Here is a 16,053-nt window from a genome sequence, read left to right as displayed (position 1 = left end):
ACCTTTGTGGAATCCTGGGTTGTCATTCTATCAAACTCTGCTGCCATTTAAATATTTGCCTTCCTCAGTCAATCAGCTGGAAGTACCCACTTCACCTGTTTGCCTCCATTACACTGAAAACAGGAGAAAGTTTTGCCGCCTTTGGGACAAACAAAAATTCAAATCTTAAACTGGGGGCATTAAGTTAATAAAGGAATTTCAGGCACCACTGGGCAGCGGTGGTGGTGGTGGTGGTTGGCTCCCTCTCCTGGAGCAGGCTGGATCTGGCCTGGCCTTTGCTTACCTCTGGAAGACTGAAAGAGTCTGCTTGGAGGAGTGAAGCCCCGGGTGCCATGGGCATTAACTGCAGCCACTCTGAACTGGTACCATTTATTTGGCCCGAGGTTCTCCAGTTGGGTGCTTTCCTCCATGGTCTGCAATTCGTGGTTAACAAAGCAAAGTGAAGAAAAGTTGCAACTTTTGTAGCCCCCACTAAATCAGACCGACTGATGGTGTTTTTGACCAGACTGGAAACTAAGGTTTTGTTTTCTTAGGAGGAGGTTAATGAGGATGCCAATTAGAGAACTTGATAAGGAAATTATAAGATTTAGACCTGAAAAGGACTTTGAGCATCATCCAGTTCAACCATTTTATGTTACAGATGAGCAAACAGAGACTCTGTAGGGCACTGGAAAGGACACTATCTGGAGTTAGAAGAACATGTCTGGAATCCTGAATCTGCCACTTCTTGCCCATCTTACCCAGAGCAAATAATTTCTCTGGGCCTCAATTTCCTCATCTATAAAATGGGGCATGGACTATTTGACCAGAGAATCCTTTTCAGCCTTAATTTTATGATTTACCTCAATGCTTGGCACAAAATAAGATCTTAATAATCCTTCCTTCCCTCCTCTTTCTCTTTCTCTTTCTTTCCTCTCCTTCCTTCTATAAAATTGAAAATTGACTTTAATTCTATTTTGTTAAGATTTAATCAAGTCAGATTTAATATTCTCTTTTTGGTTTCTCTCTTTGTAAACTTCACCCTCCACCCACATATCACAGAAACTTGCCCAAAGGTCAAGCTTTTATCTTGTTATTCAGTCATGTCTGACTCTTCTGGACCCCATTTGGGGTTTTCTTGGCAGAGATGCTGGAGTGGTTTGCCATTTCCTTCTCCAGTTCATTTTACAGAGGAGGAAACTGAGGCAAACAGATGAAGTGACTTGCCCAGGGTCACACAGATATGTCTCTGAGGCCAAATTTTAACTGACATCTTCCTGACTCCAGGCCTGGTGCTCTACCCACTGGGTCATTCAGGAGCTCACCTTTACCTAATTACCTCCACCTTTGTAATCCGGCCCATCACTCACTTTCCTAGAGAGACTTGATTAACCTAAAAGGTCAGATATTAACAATTTAAACTACTGTAGCCACTCCCAGCACCTGGAGACTAACCTCTTTGTCTATGATCCTTTATCTTGTCGTCTGGAATCACTGGTCTGGACTATGGCTGAAGGGTTTCAGAAGTGGAGGTCCAAGTGATGTAACCTCAATTCTGACTATATCATTGATAGCTAAACAGAAGAAGAGCTGGCGGCCCCAGCTGCACCTCTGCTGCTGAAGAGATAGCTCTGCTCCCTTGTTAATCTCCATAAAAAGAAAAGACCCTAGGCCCTCACGAGAGGCCATTGACCCATTTATTGGTAATCGCTCAGAACTTTGTCTCTCACAATTTCTCATGTGCTCCTTCCTTCCTTCCTTCCTTCTTTCCTCCTTCCTTCCTTCCTTCCTTCCTTCCTTCCTTCCTTCCTTCCTTCCTTCCTTCCTTCCTTCCTTCCTTCCTTTCTTCCTTCCTTCCTTCCCTCATTCTTCCTGCTCTTCCTTCCTTCCCATCCTGGGAGGGTCAGGGTGACTCAGCTGGTCAATGGCATGTCATAGAATGTCATAAGCCAACAAAGCAGACATTTATCCTGTTCCTTTAGACTCCTCATGTCCAACTTTCCTCTAATTTCCCACACTAACAAATTTAGGCAGGTGCTATTCCTGTCCAGCCCTTCCTCCCTGGAGGCATCACAAGTGTGGGTGTTTGCCTTACAAGTGAAGGTGTGGAAATTCCCACCTGGGACCGTATCAGCAGGTTTTTGTTAGGCCCTTTGGAGAGAGTGCAGGACTTTGGATTTAGTCACCTGCTCCAAGCTGTGGCTACTGAGGCCCCTCAAGGAAAAAAAACCTTTTTGAGTTTTCTTTCTTTTAAAAGAAAAGCTCCCATCAAATTTCTCTGGACTACAAACTGAGCAAATGACTTTCCATTCTGTGCAGAAATCCAGAGCTTTTCATACTATCTTAACTTTAGAGCTACGAGAGAATTCAGAGGTCGTCCAGTCCATTTATGGATGAGGAAACAGGCCAGACTACTTCAATGACTTGCCCAGGGTCTTACAACTACTGTCTGAGTCTGGATTTGATTTCTGCTCTTCCAGACTTCAGGTCAAAAACTCTTTCCACATGGTCCCATCTCCTCTCTTTCCTATAGAGCTGCCCTCTCTGTGTTTCCTCTACTAAACCAGTCCGGTCTGCTTTCTCTGGGACATCAGCTACAAACTAGGTGTGTGTTAGGGTTGGAGAGGGCTAACAAAACTCTCTTTGCAATGCAGATTGTGGCCCCTCTACAACTTGGTAACTGGTGTCAGAAAGTGACTGAGGTGCCCAAAGTCACCGCCTTGCCTTCAGCCTAGGGAGAAGAAGGTCTGAGCCCAGCCAGGTTGGTCTTCTGATGACAAACACACAACCACATGCAGAATCAAAGCCTTTCCCCTTTGGCACAACCATGGTTTGTCCAGTGAAATAAAATCAGCTCCAGGGAAGAGCCTGGTGTCCATTTTTGTCCTCTTATCCACCACCAGAGAGGCAGCCCCAGGGCAAGGGAAGGGCCCTAGATTTGGAGCCAGAGGATGCGAGTCACATGTTTGAACTGTGCCACTTGTTCTGTGACCCTGGGCCAGTCATTTCTCTCCCACGGGCCTCAGTTCCCTCATCTGCCAAATGAGAGGTTGGACTATTGCCCCAGGGACCTGTCTAAGATACAGAGTGGGGGTGAATCTGCTTTGAGTGTGGGAGTTTCATCCCTGGTAGTCCCATAGACCGGTGAAGTCCCTGGCCCAGTCCCAAAAACTCAGTGCCCTGTATTTAGCAGGCCCTTAATAAATGTTCACTGGCATGGCCTCTGAGAAGTCTGACTGCTTCCATGCCAGTACGAGGCAATAAGGGAGGACTTTAGTCAAGGCCTGCTACACCTTTATCTCCCTGAATTTATCCCTGGCTCTCACTGTCTGTCTGTCTCTCTGCAGTGCTCTCCTCTCAGAAAGGAGTCAGAGGAATATGGGGTAATCAACTAATTCAGGCTAAAGTGGAAAAGACTCATAATAACTTGATCTGTTAATATCCCAAGATTCTTTGCATTTTAAAATAGGATGGTTCTTAATGTGAAGGAATGAATCTTAGATTGTTGCTTCAGCCCTTATGGTTGGAGGAGAGGAGAGGGGAGTAGGGGGCGGGAGAGAGAGAGAGAGAGAGAGAGAGAGAGAGAGAGAGAGAGAGAGAGAGAGAGAAAGAGAGAGAGATGGAGAGATGGAGAGATGGAGAGACAGAGACAGAGACAGAGAGGGACAGAGAGACAGAGACAGACAGAGACAGAGAGACGGAGACAGATTGGGGAGGGATCTTCCCTGACTTTCAGGGTAGAAGTCCTATCCTGTAGGCACGGGCCTTGCTCTAGGAGGCATTTAGGACATGAAGAGGGAAGGGGCCTTCCAGGGGTGGTCAGAAAGATTAGGGACAAGGTATAAACAATAGATGGGGACTCCGAAGACCTTCGTTCACTTTCTACTGCCTTGGGCCATGGTCAGGGTGTGACTGGGAAAGCCCCATTAGTTGTCCTCTGTGCCCTCAAGGAGTTTTCTAAGAGGAGAAAGTTGCTGACTAGGTGCTGAAAGCTTTGGTTTGGGCTTGTCTTCACTGGGAGTTTCCTGCCATTGAAATTCAACATGACCAGTACGTAAAGTGATGCTGAAGCTCCCAAGCCTCCCGGGGAGACATTGTTTTCTTCAGTTTTCCTCAATCTGGATAAGGAGGTGGAGAGAAAGCTGGCCTATGGGGATATTGACCTTGCTTTGGACATAGGCAAGTCTAGGAAAGAGGATGGGACACCCAAGTCAGAGCCAATGGGAGACCTACCACAGCCACCGCCTTCCATTCATTAGCTTCATCCTCACTGGGGTGAAGCCCCCAGTGCCACCTGCTCTGTAGGATGTAGAGCACGGGTTCCATGGAAACGCTGGACTTAGGTTTCCAAGAAACTTGGACTGCTCCCCTAGATCTCTCCAGAATGATGAGGCCTTTTCTAGGCTTCAGTGGGACACCTGAAAAGGAACTGACATAAGTTAGAGAAATACAGGCAAAAAGGGAAGAAAGGAAGGAAGGAAAGAGAGGAGGGAGGAAGGAAGAGAGGAAAAGGAGGAAGACAAAAGAGAGGGAGAGAGGAAAGAAAGAATGAAGTAGGTAAGAAGGAAGAAAGTAGAGAAGGAAAAAAGGAATGAAGGAAGGTGGAAGGAAAGAAGGAAACAAAAAGGAAATAAGGAAGGAAATAAGGAAGTAAGGGACAGAGGGAGAGAAGAAGGAAAGAATGGAGGAAGAAGGAGAGGGATGGAAGAAGTAAAGAAAGAAGGAAGGATGAACTGAAGGAAAGGAGGAAGAAAGGGATAAAAAAGGAATGAAGAAAAAGAGGGAGGGAGGAAGAGGGAGAGACAGGGAGAAAGGGAGGTATGTAAGAGAAAGCACAAAAGTGAAAGACAAAGGATGGAAGAAAGAGAAAGTGAAGAAAGAGAAAGGAAGGAAGGATAGAAAGAAGGAAGGGAGGGAGGACAAAGCAGTAGAAGGAAGAGAGAAGAAAACAAAGATGTGCCGACTTCATTGATATGTGGCAGGTCCCTGAGCCATTTGTGCAGAGATTCATATGGTAGCTTCTCCACGCCCCTGGGCCTCATTTCTGTGCACACATTCGAAGCAGAAAGAAAAAGAAGCCTAGGTATTTATCAGGATGTGTTCAAAGTCTCCCCAGGCTCATGACTCCCACTTTGAAGAAAGACAAAGCAGCTGCTGGAAGCTCTTCTCTTTCAGGGAATGAATTGGGAGAATCCCAGGAACAGACCAGTGCAAGAGAAAATTAAGCAAAGAAGGTGGCAGGGGCAGGGGCCGGGGCAGGGGCAGGGGCAGGGCTAGACTGGCAGGGGCAGGGGCAGGGCTAGACTGGCAGGGGCAGGAGCAGGGCAGGGGAGGCTGGTAGGGGCAGGGGCCGGGGCAGGGGTAGGCTGGCTTCCATCCTTGCAGAAGTGGGGAGGGGCTGTAGTGCTCTTCCCCGTCCATAAGACCCATGTCATTAGGGTGCACATCCAGGAATTTCACTTATTTTACCAAAATAATCATTTATTTAAAATCACGGGGGACATTATTTATATTCATTGAGTTAAAGAAACAAAAATGTAACTAATTTACTATAAAAAAAATTAACAAACTTTTCTTCAAAATGAAAGAAGAAATATCAGATTGGTTTTGAGTATAGGTGGGTTGTCCTGGGACATACTGGCAGACCCTGTAGGGAAACATGATCCCAGCCCCTCCTCACTCTGCTCTCCTGGCAACCCATCTTCCCTAGTCAGACCCCATCCTCCTTTGCCCACAAGCCCTGCCTCCAGCATGGTATCCTTGGCCATTATCCACCCAGCTCTCCCCTGGGCATCCATGCTTGACTCAGGACATGCTTCAGGGCGTCAGCTTTTTACCTCTGTTCATGTGGTCTGGGGTCTGGCAGGTGTGCCCACAAGCATTGGAGCAGCATTTCCTGTTCCCTGGGCATTCAGGGTCCCCCCTGCAGCTCTGCACACAGGCAGCAGCAAAGCCAGATGCCCTTGCTGAGGGCGGGCAATCTCCTTGTTTGACTGTCTGCAGGGTCCTCAGGAACTCACAGCTGGTCAAGCACTCGTGTTGAGTCTGGGAAGAAGACACCAGCTTAAACTAGGGTCAAAGGGTGAAATCTATTCACCTGCATGAAGATTTCTTAAGGCCTTTACATGTGAAAGACACTGCTTGATGCCAGCCAGCCAAGGAGAAAGATGAATCTCTCTGGGAGGGAGGGCCTGGAGCAGGGTGGACTGGTAGACTGGACCACAATCTTCTAGTGGTGAGACCCAGGCTGAGTGACCCAGGGTCTTCAAAACATTGACAGTTGGAAGAGGCCTTGGCAGTCATTCATCCTGCCTTCCACCCCTCCCCGCCAAAGTCCAAGCCCTCCTCTGATGTCCTGCTTGAGTAGTCACAAGAGGAATGAATGGCTGGGAAGCAACCAGGGCCAATCAGATAGTGAGAGGAAGGGTTAACTGGTGAACAGTCTTTCTATTCCTTGGGTAGCTATCCTAAGGCAAGAGGTCCTGAGGAGGGCCCAAAATGCATGGTGGACCCCCTTGGGGAAGATTTATGGAAAAGACACTGGCTGGAGCCACATGGGCTGGGGATGGAGTGATCTGTATCTTTGTAGGGAGGGTCATAATCATCTTCTTCTTCATCATCATCATCATCATCATCATTTTCATAATCTCATCACCTAGAAGCAATAGGGCCTAGTGCTTAGAGAGTTCAAAGTCAGGAAGAACTGAATTCAAATCTTCCCCCTCTGACCTCAACCAGCTACATGACCCTCAGCAAATCAATTGAACTTTCCTTGCTCTGGGCAGCTCTCTAAGAAGGTGCCAGTCTCCATTGGCAGAGAAGTTCCCTAAGCTTATGAAATCATAACAATTCCCCTTATCATAATAATCACAGATGCTTATAGGGCCTGGGAAACACTCACAACAACTTGGTGCCATGGTAGGTGCTACTGTTACCCCACTTGATAGATACTGGAAGGATTCTAGTACTGGATAGAATGAGTGGGAGGCCCTGTGCTTGGTGCCATTGGGGAATAGAAGGACTGATTTAACAGGCCTTGTCCTCCAGGGGCTGATCATCTAGCTCAGAAAAAGACTTTCCCATAAATCAGTGTAATCTAAGTCTGAAGGGAATAAGGGCATGGAGAGGCTAAAAGAGGAATCCCTCCACCTCTCTCTTGGAAGAGGAGAGGGTTTCACTGAGCATAACACAGTTCCTGGCATGCATTTGGTGCTTAATAAATGATTGTTGACTTAACTCTACTGGTAGGATTTAAAAATTTTTCATTTCTTGATCTAAGGTGACAGATCTGGAAAGAGAAGCCGTAAACCTAAGACTACGATAAGGTTTTTCTTTTAAGTCTGTGGCTCAATGTGACTCCCCATTTCTAGTACTTAGTCTCTTTATTAGTGTCTAGGAGATTTTAAATTATTTTTACTTAAGTAGTTGAGGGCTCAGAAGAAATCTGTGCACATATTTGGCATGTTCATCCATGATTAGAAAACTGAAGTGTGAGACATTAAAAAAAAATTCTCTCCCAAATTCCCCCTTACCTTAGGTCAGTGACCTACCTAGCCCCAGTTTTGACTGAGCCTGAAATAAATTTTCCATGATAAGAGTCCTCTCCCTTCTCCTCCTGCCACTCTTAAATAATCACAAAACATCAAGATATTTCTATTGATTCAATTCATTAACCAAAAGTGTAAATTTAGGCACAAATGCATCTTACTTCAAATTAAGATTATAAGACTTGACCCATTGAATGAAAGCAAATGGCAGAATCGAGGAGACATTTTGTGATTGTCTGACATGGACACATATCTGAACCTTTGTCTGAGAATTTTATTTGTCCAATGGTGAGCTCAGCTAAGTGCTGAACACGTCTACTGGTGAAAAGTAGAACTTTGGTGCTTTCCAGTCAAGTTTCCAGTTGTGGAATGTATTTTGGGGAGAAATCTCAGTGTCTGTCTCTTCCCCCCACCTCTTTGTCTGTCTGTCTATCTCTCCCTCTCTTCTCCAATGTCAATTTCTCTCAGTCTTTCTGAGGATCTCCTCTCTCCTTTTTCTCTGCAGCACTGCACAACCTTCCCTCTCCCTGTCTCCCCGCCCCCCCCCCCCCCCCACCATTGACCTTGTCATTGTAGAGAGTGAACACAGACAAAGAGGACACAGACTTATTTCAGGCATAAATAAGAAAAAAAAACTGGTGCTGGTACTCCCCAGCAGCTGGAGCTTCCAAGTACAGGGACACTCTTGGTCCAGAGGGCAGTGTCAAGGAGAAAAGATAGAATTACCGCACAAAGCTCCCAGCACTGATCTTTCAGGGTATCCATCAGGGCTCTGCATGGCTTCAAACACTGCAAAAGTCAAATGGAAGTATTATCATCAACAGCCCATCCTTCCCCCTTCCTCTTCCTATCCCTCCAATCTACCTCTGTCCCTGGACTTCAGTCTGGGGCCTGACTATCCCTTTGGTCTGTAGGCCATTGCTCAAATCCAACATACATGGGGAACCTGGTAGGATGCAGTCTGGACAGTGCCACAACTCAGAGGAGGAATTGTGCTGCAGGGGCAACCACAGCGAGTGCTTGTGTGTGTGTGTGTGTGTGTGTGTGTGTGTGTGTGTGTGTGTGTGTGTGAGAGAGAGAGAGAGAGAGAGAGAGAGAGAGAGAGAGAGAGAGAGAGAGAGAGAGAGAGAAAGACACACACACAGAGATAGAGATAGAGAAAAAGCAGATATTCAACAGCTCTGTAGGTGTAGCTGAAAGGGATGTTTAGGCAGGGTTTGAAAGTGGACAATTATATTCTTTCCCAGAATTGTATATATGCACAAATGGACTCCATCTCTGGCTCCATCTCTGTCTTTCTCTCTGTGGTCATTTCTGTCCCTTACACACAGTCATACACAATAGTAATGATTTTCATTTATATAGGTCTTGCAAAGTGCTTTTATATTCTTCATTCCATGTGATCCTCACCAGAAAAAAAACCCAAAAACCAATAACTGCCAAACTGAAGCAAATGCTATGGTTATTTTCACCCAAATTTTGTAGATGAGGAAATGGAAACTCAGAAATTAAATGACTTGTCCATCTAGTAAGTATCTTGATATTTGAGCCCAGGTCATCCTGACTCCTGTTCTAGCATACTATCCTATGCTACCTTATCTCATGTATACCTTATACATATATGTACTATTCCTCCAAATTATGTGCTTGGGTTGGGTCCTCAGAGGGCTGACTGCTACTTCATGCTTTAGAGGTAAACCTGTGGGTCTCTACTCCTCAAATGAGAGCTCATGAACCCCCACTAGCATGCTTTCCATGAACAATCAGCTAGCGGATGCAGTTCTCAACAAAGGCATTCGCTGAGATGGACTAGTAGAAGCAGTGGTTACAAAACATTCTCCCCATGAACCTGGGGAGCACTTTTCCACAAATACACACAGCTCTAAAGGAAGGGTAGACTCAAACTCAGAGCACAATAGTAGTGAAGTATACGTATGTCGTGTGTAGCAAAAGCAAACTCACAATTTCTGGTAGTGTAGGGCCTGACAATCCTTTGTCTTTTTGTAGGGTTCTCTCTGCTGTGTGGATTACTTAGTTGGGTTCCCATGGTCTGTTCCTCTCCACAACTCAACTCTTGATTGCCAGGGATGGCTCTCTCTTGAGTCCACAAATGGCTCCTTTCTCTACTGTCAGAGGTCCCATTTCTGGCAGTGCTCCCTACATTGAGTAACTACTTCTCTGTGTCCATGTCTGCCTAGAAAGGGTTTCTACTACCTGCTGGATACAGTGTCTCCTAATGGTCCAGTACCTTTGCTTCACAATGACATGGCCAATGTGAGGAAGGAGGAGAGAGAAATCTCCTTCCTCTAAGGGTAATTTCCTTCCACAGTTTGGATTCTTTTTCTTCCACTTCTGATTCAAATGGATGAATTATCCAACAACTAGATGGTTAATTTTTTTTTTTTATTTAGGCCTAAGGGGCACAATTGATTTTCTAAGCCAATCACTAGATGTTTCCTGTGTGATGATGAGAGGTTAGAAAGTGGTTTTATGATGTCAAAACTTAAAATCCATTTGTCAGTGACTTCTATTTGTTACCCCTAGCTCTTTCTGGGTCTAAGAACAACATACCAGGGTAGAGCAAACAAGAGAATATGTAGGTTGGTGTAATGGGATGGTGGACAGATCCCTCTCTCCCACACTACGAAGGGTTGGCATGTGAATGGCAAATTATATTGAGCCTGTATGTGCCCTGAAGGAAGAGCTATAAGTGATGGGAAGATGTTGCCAATAAGTAGATTTCAGCTAAGCAGGTGTGAGGAAGAATCTTCCTAAACACCCCACTATCTCCAAAAAAGGATAAAAGTCTTTCATCAACTGAGGCCTCTTTAATTACTCCAGTACCCATTTATTCAGAGTTTTGTAGAGTTGATGTCAGAATGATAAAGCTCATCAAAGGGACAGACTTCAGCTCCATTCTCTTAAGTATACAATATCTGGCATGGAAAAAAATACATTAGGATAAAAGAAGGACTGGATATGAGACTTCCTTAGTACAGGGAATTCCTAGATAGAAAATCTCCCCCTACTAATGCAGATTACTTCCTTCTCTGAAACTTAGAGTCTTGGTTGCTTAGAGTTTTGAGAGCTTAAGTGATTTGCCCAGTATATGTTAGAAGAAGGAGCAGAGATTTGGCCTGAATAAAGTACAAATGCCTCCAAGCCAACTCTTCAGAATCAATAAACAACAAGCCCTAGGGGGCAGCTGGGGTGGGAAGTAGCCTTAGCCTTAGGAACTTTCATCTCATGGACAGTGTGGGGGTCTGACAGTTGAGTAGGAGAAGATTGAAGGACTTTCCACTGTTGAGGGACACCAAGCACCATTGGGCTGACCAGACATGTCCCAAAACAAAATTAAACAAAAAATAAATAAAAATGAGAGAGGAAAGGAGAAAAAAATCCAACCATAGACAGCTACTATGGGGATAAAGATCTGGGTTCATAGTCAGAGGAAGATAATGGAGCTAAAAAAGCCACTTCCTTTTTAATGAAAAATGTCGAATGGTCCCAAGCACAGAGTTCTTGGAAGAACTTAAAAAGGACTTTAAAGATTAAAAAAAAGAAGGGGGAAAGACCAAAGAAAAATTAGAAAAAAAGAACAAAGAAAATTATGAAAAGAAAATCAACCAACTTGAAATAGAGAATCAAAAACTTAAAGAAGAAAACAATTCCTTGAAAGCTGGAATTGGGCAAAGGGACGTTAATGACATTCTAAGACATCAAGAAATAACACCAAAAATAAAATCAGAAGTATGAAAAGATAGAAGAAAATGTGAAATACCAGAAAAGTACCTGATCTGGAGAACAGGTCAAGGAGAATACTATAACAATAGTCAAAGTACCTGAAAATTATAATAAGAAAAAAACTTGATACAATATTATAAGAAATTATCAAGGAAAATTGTTCTGAAGTTCTAGAACAAGAAAGCAAAGCAAAAATGGAAAAAAAAATCCACTGATCACCACCTGAAAGAGATCTCAGGAGTAGAACTTACAGGAATATCATAGCCAGGTCTCAAAGGTTAAGGAGAAAAAAAGGGGAAAAAGTAATTTAAATATCATGGAACTCCAATGAGGATTACCCAAGATCTAGCAGCTGTTACATTGAAGGACATAAGTCTTGGAATACTATATTTCACAGAACAAAAAAACTGGGATTATGACCAAGGGTAACTTACCCAGCAAAGTTAAGTATAATCCTAAATGAAAAAGAAATGGATATTTAATGAATTGAAAGGCTTTCAGGTATTTGTGACAAACCCAGCAGAAGTTAATGGAAAATCCAACATGTAACATTCAGGAAAAATATAAAGTGAATATTAAAGACTAGTTACAAGGGACTAAATAAGATCAAATTCTTTGCTTCTTATACATGAAAATATTATCAGAGCTTTTATGACTGTCATCATTATTGGGGTAGTTTGAAAGAAAGACTTGGGCTCAGCTGAGCATGAAGAGGTGATTCTAAAAAAACAACTGTGAAGGGCAAGATAAAAAGGAGTAATTATCTCCTACAAATGAGGCACAAAAGGAAAAAAATGATACAGAAGAAGCTAGTTGCGGGGTGGGCAGGTGGTGCTAGAACCATTCTCTCCTCAGGAATGGGTTAAAGGGAACAACATACATATCTAGAAGGATATAAAAGTCTTCTAAATTCAGAAAGAAATAAGAGGACAAAGGGATAAGGTGGAGGAGAGAGGATAAGGGAGGGACTATTGGAGAGATGGGTAGATTAAGGATTAGGTGGGCAAAATATTGGGTAGAAGTAAAGCAGAGGAGTGGCGGGGCGGATAGAAGCAGGGTGAGAAGGATAGTGAGGAAAAATAGGAAGGAGGAAAATACACAATAAGTAATTATTGCTTAGAATGTGAATGGGATGAATTTAAGCAGAATAAAAATTTGAAATCAACAATATGTTGCTTTCAGAAAATGTTATAAAAATGAGAGATGCACATAAAGATAAAATAAAGGTCAGGAGTAGAGTTTATTATGTATAAAAAGCAGGGGGTAGTAATCATGATCTCAGACAAAGTTAAAGTTGATTTAATCAAAAGAGAAAAATAGGGAAACTACTATGCATCAGCAATATTATTCAGTATTGTTTTAAACCATTTAAAATATCTAGACTATAAAATCCCCGAGAGTTTACCTGCTAAAACAGACATAGGTACTATATGAACAAAAACACAAAACACTTTTTAAGCAAATAAAATCAGATCTAAATAATTAAAGTAATATTTATTGTTCATGGGTATGTAAAGCCAATATTAAAAATTACAGTTTTACCTAACTAATCTATTTATTTAACATCATCTCAATCCTATTACTACAAAATTATCTTTCTGAGTTAGAAAAAATAATAATGAAGTTCACTTGGAAGAACAAAATGTCAAAAATTTCAAGGAAATCGGGAAAAAAAGATGTAAAGGAAGCAGATTCAGTAGTAGCCTTCAATACATGAAAAGGTGGGAGCATCGTTGAAGTATAAAATGGAGAATTTTGACTACTTTAAATGAAAAATTCTTGTATAAATAAAACGTATGCAGCCAAGAATAGAAGAAATACAGAAAAGTGGGGAAAACTTTCACAGACAATCTCTCAGATAAGATATGATTAGGTTGGAATATTGCTTTGCTGTAGGAAATGATGAGCTGGTTGCTTTGGAAAGACCTGGACTTATGAAGAAAGATGCTATCTGTCTTCAGAGAAAACAAATGACAAGTGGAAATAAACATAGTACAGTCTTACATAAAAATGTGTATATTTATAGATATACATGCATTTGAAAATGTGTCTGTATATACACACATATATGTATATAGATATGTGTGTATCTCTCTCTGTCTCTGTCTCTGTCTCATTAATTGTAGCCTTCTTTCAGGCAGGGGTGAGGGGAAAAGAGGGGAAAAAATAAAGTAAAAAGTGCACAGCAGAGAACAAAAGAAAATCTACAAGGAAACAAAGAAAAGCAAAGAAAAGGACAGCTTTGAAAACAATGGATAGTATTTATTAGGTAGGCTTTCTGGAAATGAAAATTTATTGTTTTATATTCCATCTTCACTTATGTTTTGCTGTTTACACGGCGATTTCTTTTTCTTTTCTCATTTTCTATTTAAATTTAAAATAAATAAATAAAAATTTGCCAAAGAAAAATAAAGAAAATAGGAAACTGTGTCTCTCCCCAGAGGATGTCTAGGCTTGGAGGTAACCTGTGAGTCCTTATGTTAGAGCTGAATGGTGCCAAAGTAGGAGTCCCTGGTAAGTGCTTCAGTTTTCTGGGAGAAGATACCTACTACCACGAGGATTGGCCCAAGCTTGGGCCACTTTACCAAAGGACATGTGCTAGGAGTTATTTGCATGGTGCAGAGCCAGGGGAAAATATGAAATGTCTAATAGGGAATCCCAGAAATTGCTTTACCTTTGGCTGGTCTTTAGTAGCAACCTTCTAGCTAGGTAAAACAGAAGTTAGCACTACTGCTTGTTTAGCTTATCTCTCTGTCAAGGCACTTTTGTGAATGTCTTTTATGTTCTGTTTACATGTTTTGTGTGTAGGAAACAAATAGCTGTCCCATATTTGATTCCTATCATTCAGTGGATATCCTTTTATTCCCAGCTTTGGGGGAAACCACTGGATGTGACTCCAAACCTAAGCTATAACTAAGTCATCTCTGACTTAGAAGTTTAATGAACTGAAGAGTTAGAGAAAAGGAAGTCTGTTAGAGGTTCTGTAAGAGGCCAGGTTCCCCAAGGACTGAACCCAGTTGGAGAACATGTGTGGGTCCAGATCAGAGAGGCCCCTTAGAGAAAGAGTGTGTAAGACCAAAGCTCATGTGGGCCTCCAAATGGTTTCATTAATGTTAGAAGTTATTGCATAGAGTTTTATGTGCTTTGTTCTTAATTTTAAAAGCAGATGAGTAGAATGTTTCACATTATCCCCCTTTCCTAGCAAACTGTAAGCCTTAACTCTTTAGTTGCTATTTTATGGATCGTATTTTCATTTATTTATTTATTTTATTTTCATTTTTTTTTTTCATTTCCTTATTGCTTTTGTATGTTGGACAAAGAATCTTCTTTTCCCCTCTCCTCCCTCTTTGGCATCCACAGCTATGTAACACTGGAGACTAATATTCAGAGGACTGACTTTCTTAATTGAAATGTTTTCAATAATCGAATTATAATATATAATATAAATCAAACATATAATAATACCAATAATCAAAGAATAATAGTCATCATAACTAACATTTCCATAGCACATCAAGAGCCTTCTCCCTGTCTCATCTCATTGGATCCTCTCATCAGCCCTGGGAGGGAGATGCTTCTTCTACCACTGAGGCACAGAGGATTAAGTGACTTGCCTAGAGTGATCCAGAATCCAAACTCAGGTCTTCCTTGTTCCAAGCCCAGGGTTCTCAATACTGTTCCAACTGGAAGTATTGACTGCAGTGTTCTTACTACTGTTATTTTACCATGACAACATCTTCACATTTTCTGTGGTAATTTAGTATTTAGTGTGTTTTTCATCATGATCTTACAAAGAAGGGCGACGGCTGTTACTGTCCTTAACTTTGCAGAGGAGAAAGGAAAACTTAGAGAGGCTTTGTGGTTAGCCTAGGATCACATTGCTAGTGATACAGCATGATTTGATCCAGGTCTCCTGACTCTATCCACAATGCCATGATCAAGGCAAGAAAGTGGACTAACACACTTTTGAAAATATCTGTCACTGTTGTGTAGACTGACTCAGAACACCCATAAAGTCATAGACTAAGCACAAGAAGGAATTTCAGAGGTCATGGAGTCCAACCCTCTCATTTTACAAATAGGGAAACTGAGTCCTAGAGAGGCTAAGTGACTTCCCCAGGGTCATAGAGCTAACGAATGTCTGGGTCAGGATTTGAACCCACGTCTTCTTGACTTCAAGTCCAGTGCTCTTATCTACTACACACCAGGCTACATTCCACTTGTAGCCCCTTGCTAGAGAGGCAGCTGAATCCTGCCACATTTCCTGCCCATCACATGGCAATGGGATGAGAAGTTGTAAGGCTGGTCCCACTGGTATTTGGCTGAGGAAGTGGTTTACAATTTTTTTTAGTTTCTCTCATGCTCTCCCTTGGTTTTGAAAGACATAATTAGATGGTGTAGATTAATCCTGACTCCCTAAATTTCTCTATGAAAACAAAACAATAACAAAGGCCCAAACCATCTAGAATGGTTCGCATTTCTGCTACAGGAATTGCAGGAAGACTTTATTTGAAAAGTGCACACAAAGCTAGAAATGAGATCTGAGGTTGGGAATAGGGGATCATGCTGCAGTCCCCATCAGGACAGGAATGAAATGCTACTATCCAAGACTTCCTTGACACGTCCCATCAATGGTACACAACAGAAACTCACTTATTTCCATCTCCCAAAGATAGAAGGGGATTTTATGTTCATATTTGGGGACAAAAGGAAGAACCTATAGGGAGGGAGAGGAGAGGCAGGGAAGTATAGTTCAGTTTCCTGAACATGTGGGCACAAGATG

General features: G+C 42.5%; 1 protein-coding gene across 1 annotated transcript in view; it reads right to left on the bottom strand.

Annotated features, from left to right (window-relative positions):
* LOC140510266 (anosmin-1-like) overlaps nucleotides 1-16,053 on the bottom strand; it is a 42,023-nt gene that overhangs the window by 8,884 nt on the left and 17,086 nt on the right. The window contains exons 3-6 of the mRNA XM_072618728.1: nucleotides 8,253-8,315; nucleotides 5,817-6,024; nucleotides 4,213-4,397; nucleotides 284-413 (exon numbers count right to left, since the gene is read on the bottom strand). Coding sequence (XP_072474829.1) covers nucleotides 284-413; nucleotides 4,213-4,397; nucleotides 5,817-6,024; nucleotides 8,253-8,315 — 586 coding nt within the window. The remainder of the gene's footprint in view (nucleotides 1-283; nucleotides 414-4,212; nucleotides 4,398-5,816; nucleotides 6,025-8,252; nucleotides 8,316-16,053) is intronic.

This window comes from Notamacropus eugenii, chromosome 6 (genome assembly GCF_028372415.1).
Source record: "Notamacropus eugenii isolate mMacEug1 chromosome 6, mMacEug1.pri_v2, whole genome shotgun sequence".
Lineage (NCBI taxonomy): Eukaryota > Metazoa > Chordata > Mammalia > Diprotodontia > Macropodidae > Notamacropus > Notamacropus eugenii.
This window is presented reverse-complemented; position numbering and strand designations above follow the sequence as displayed.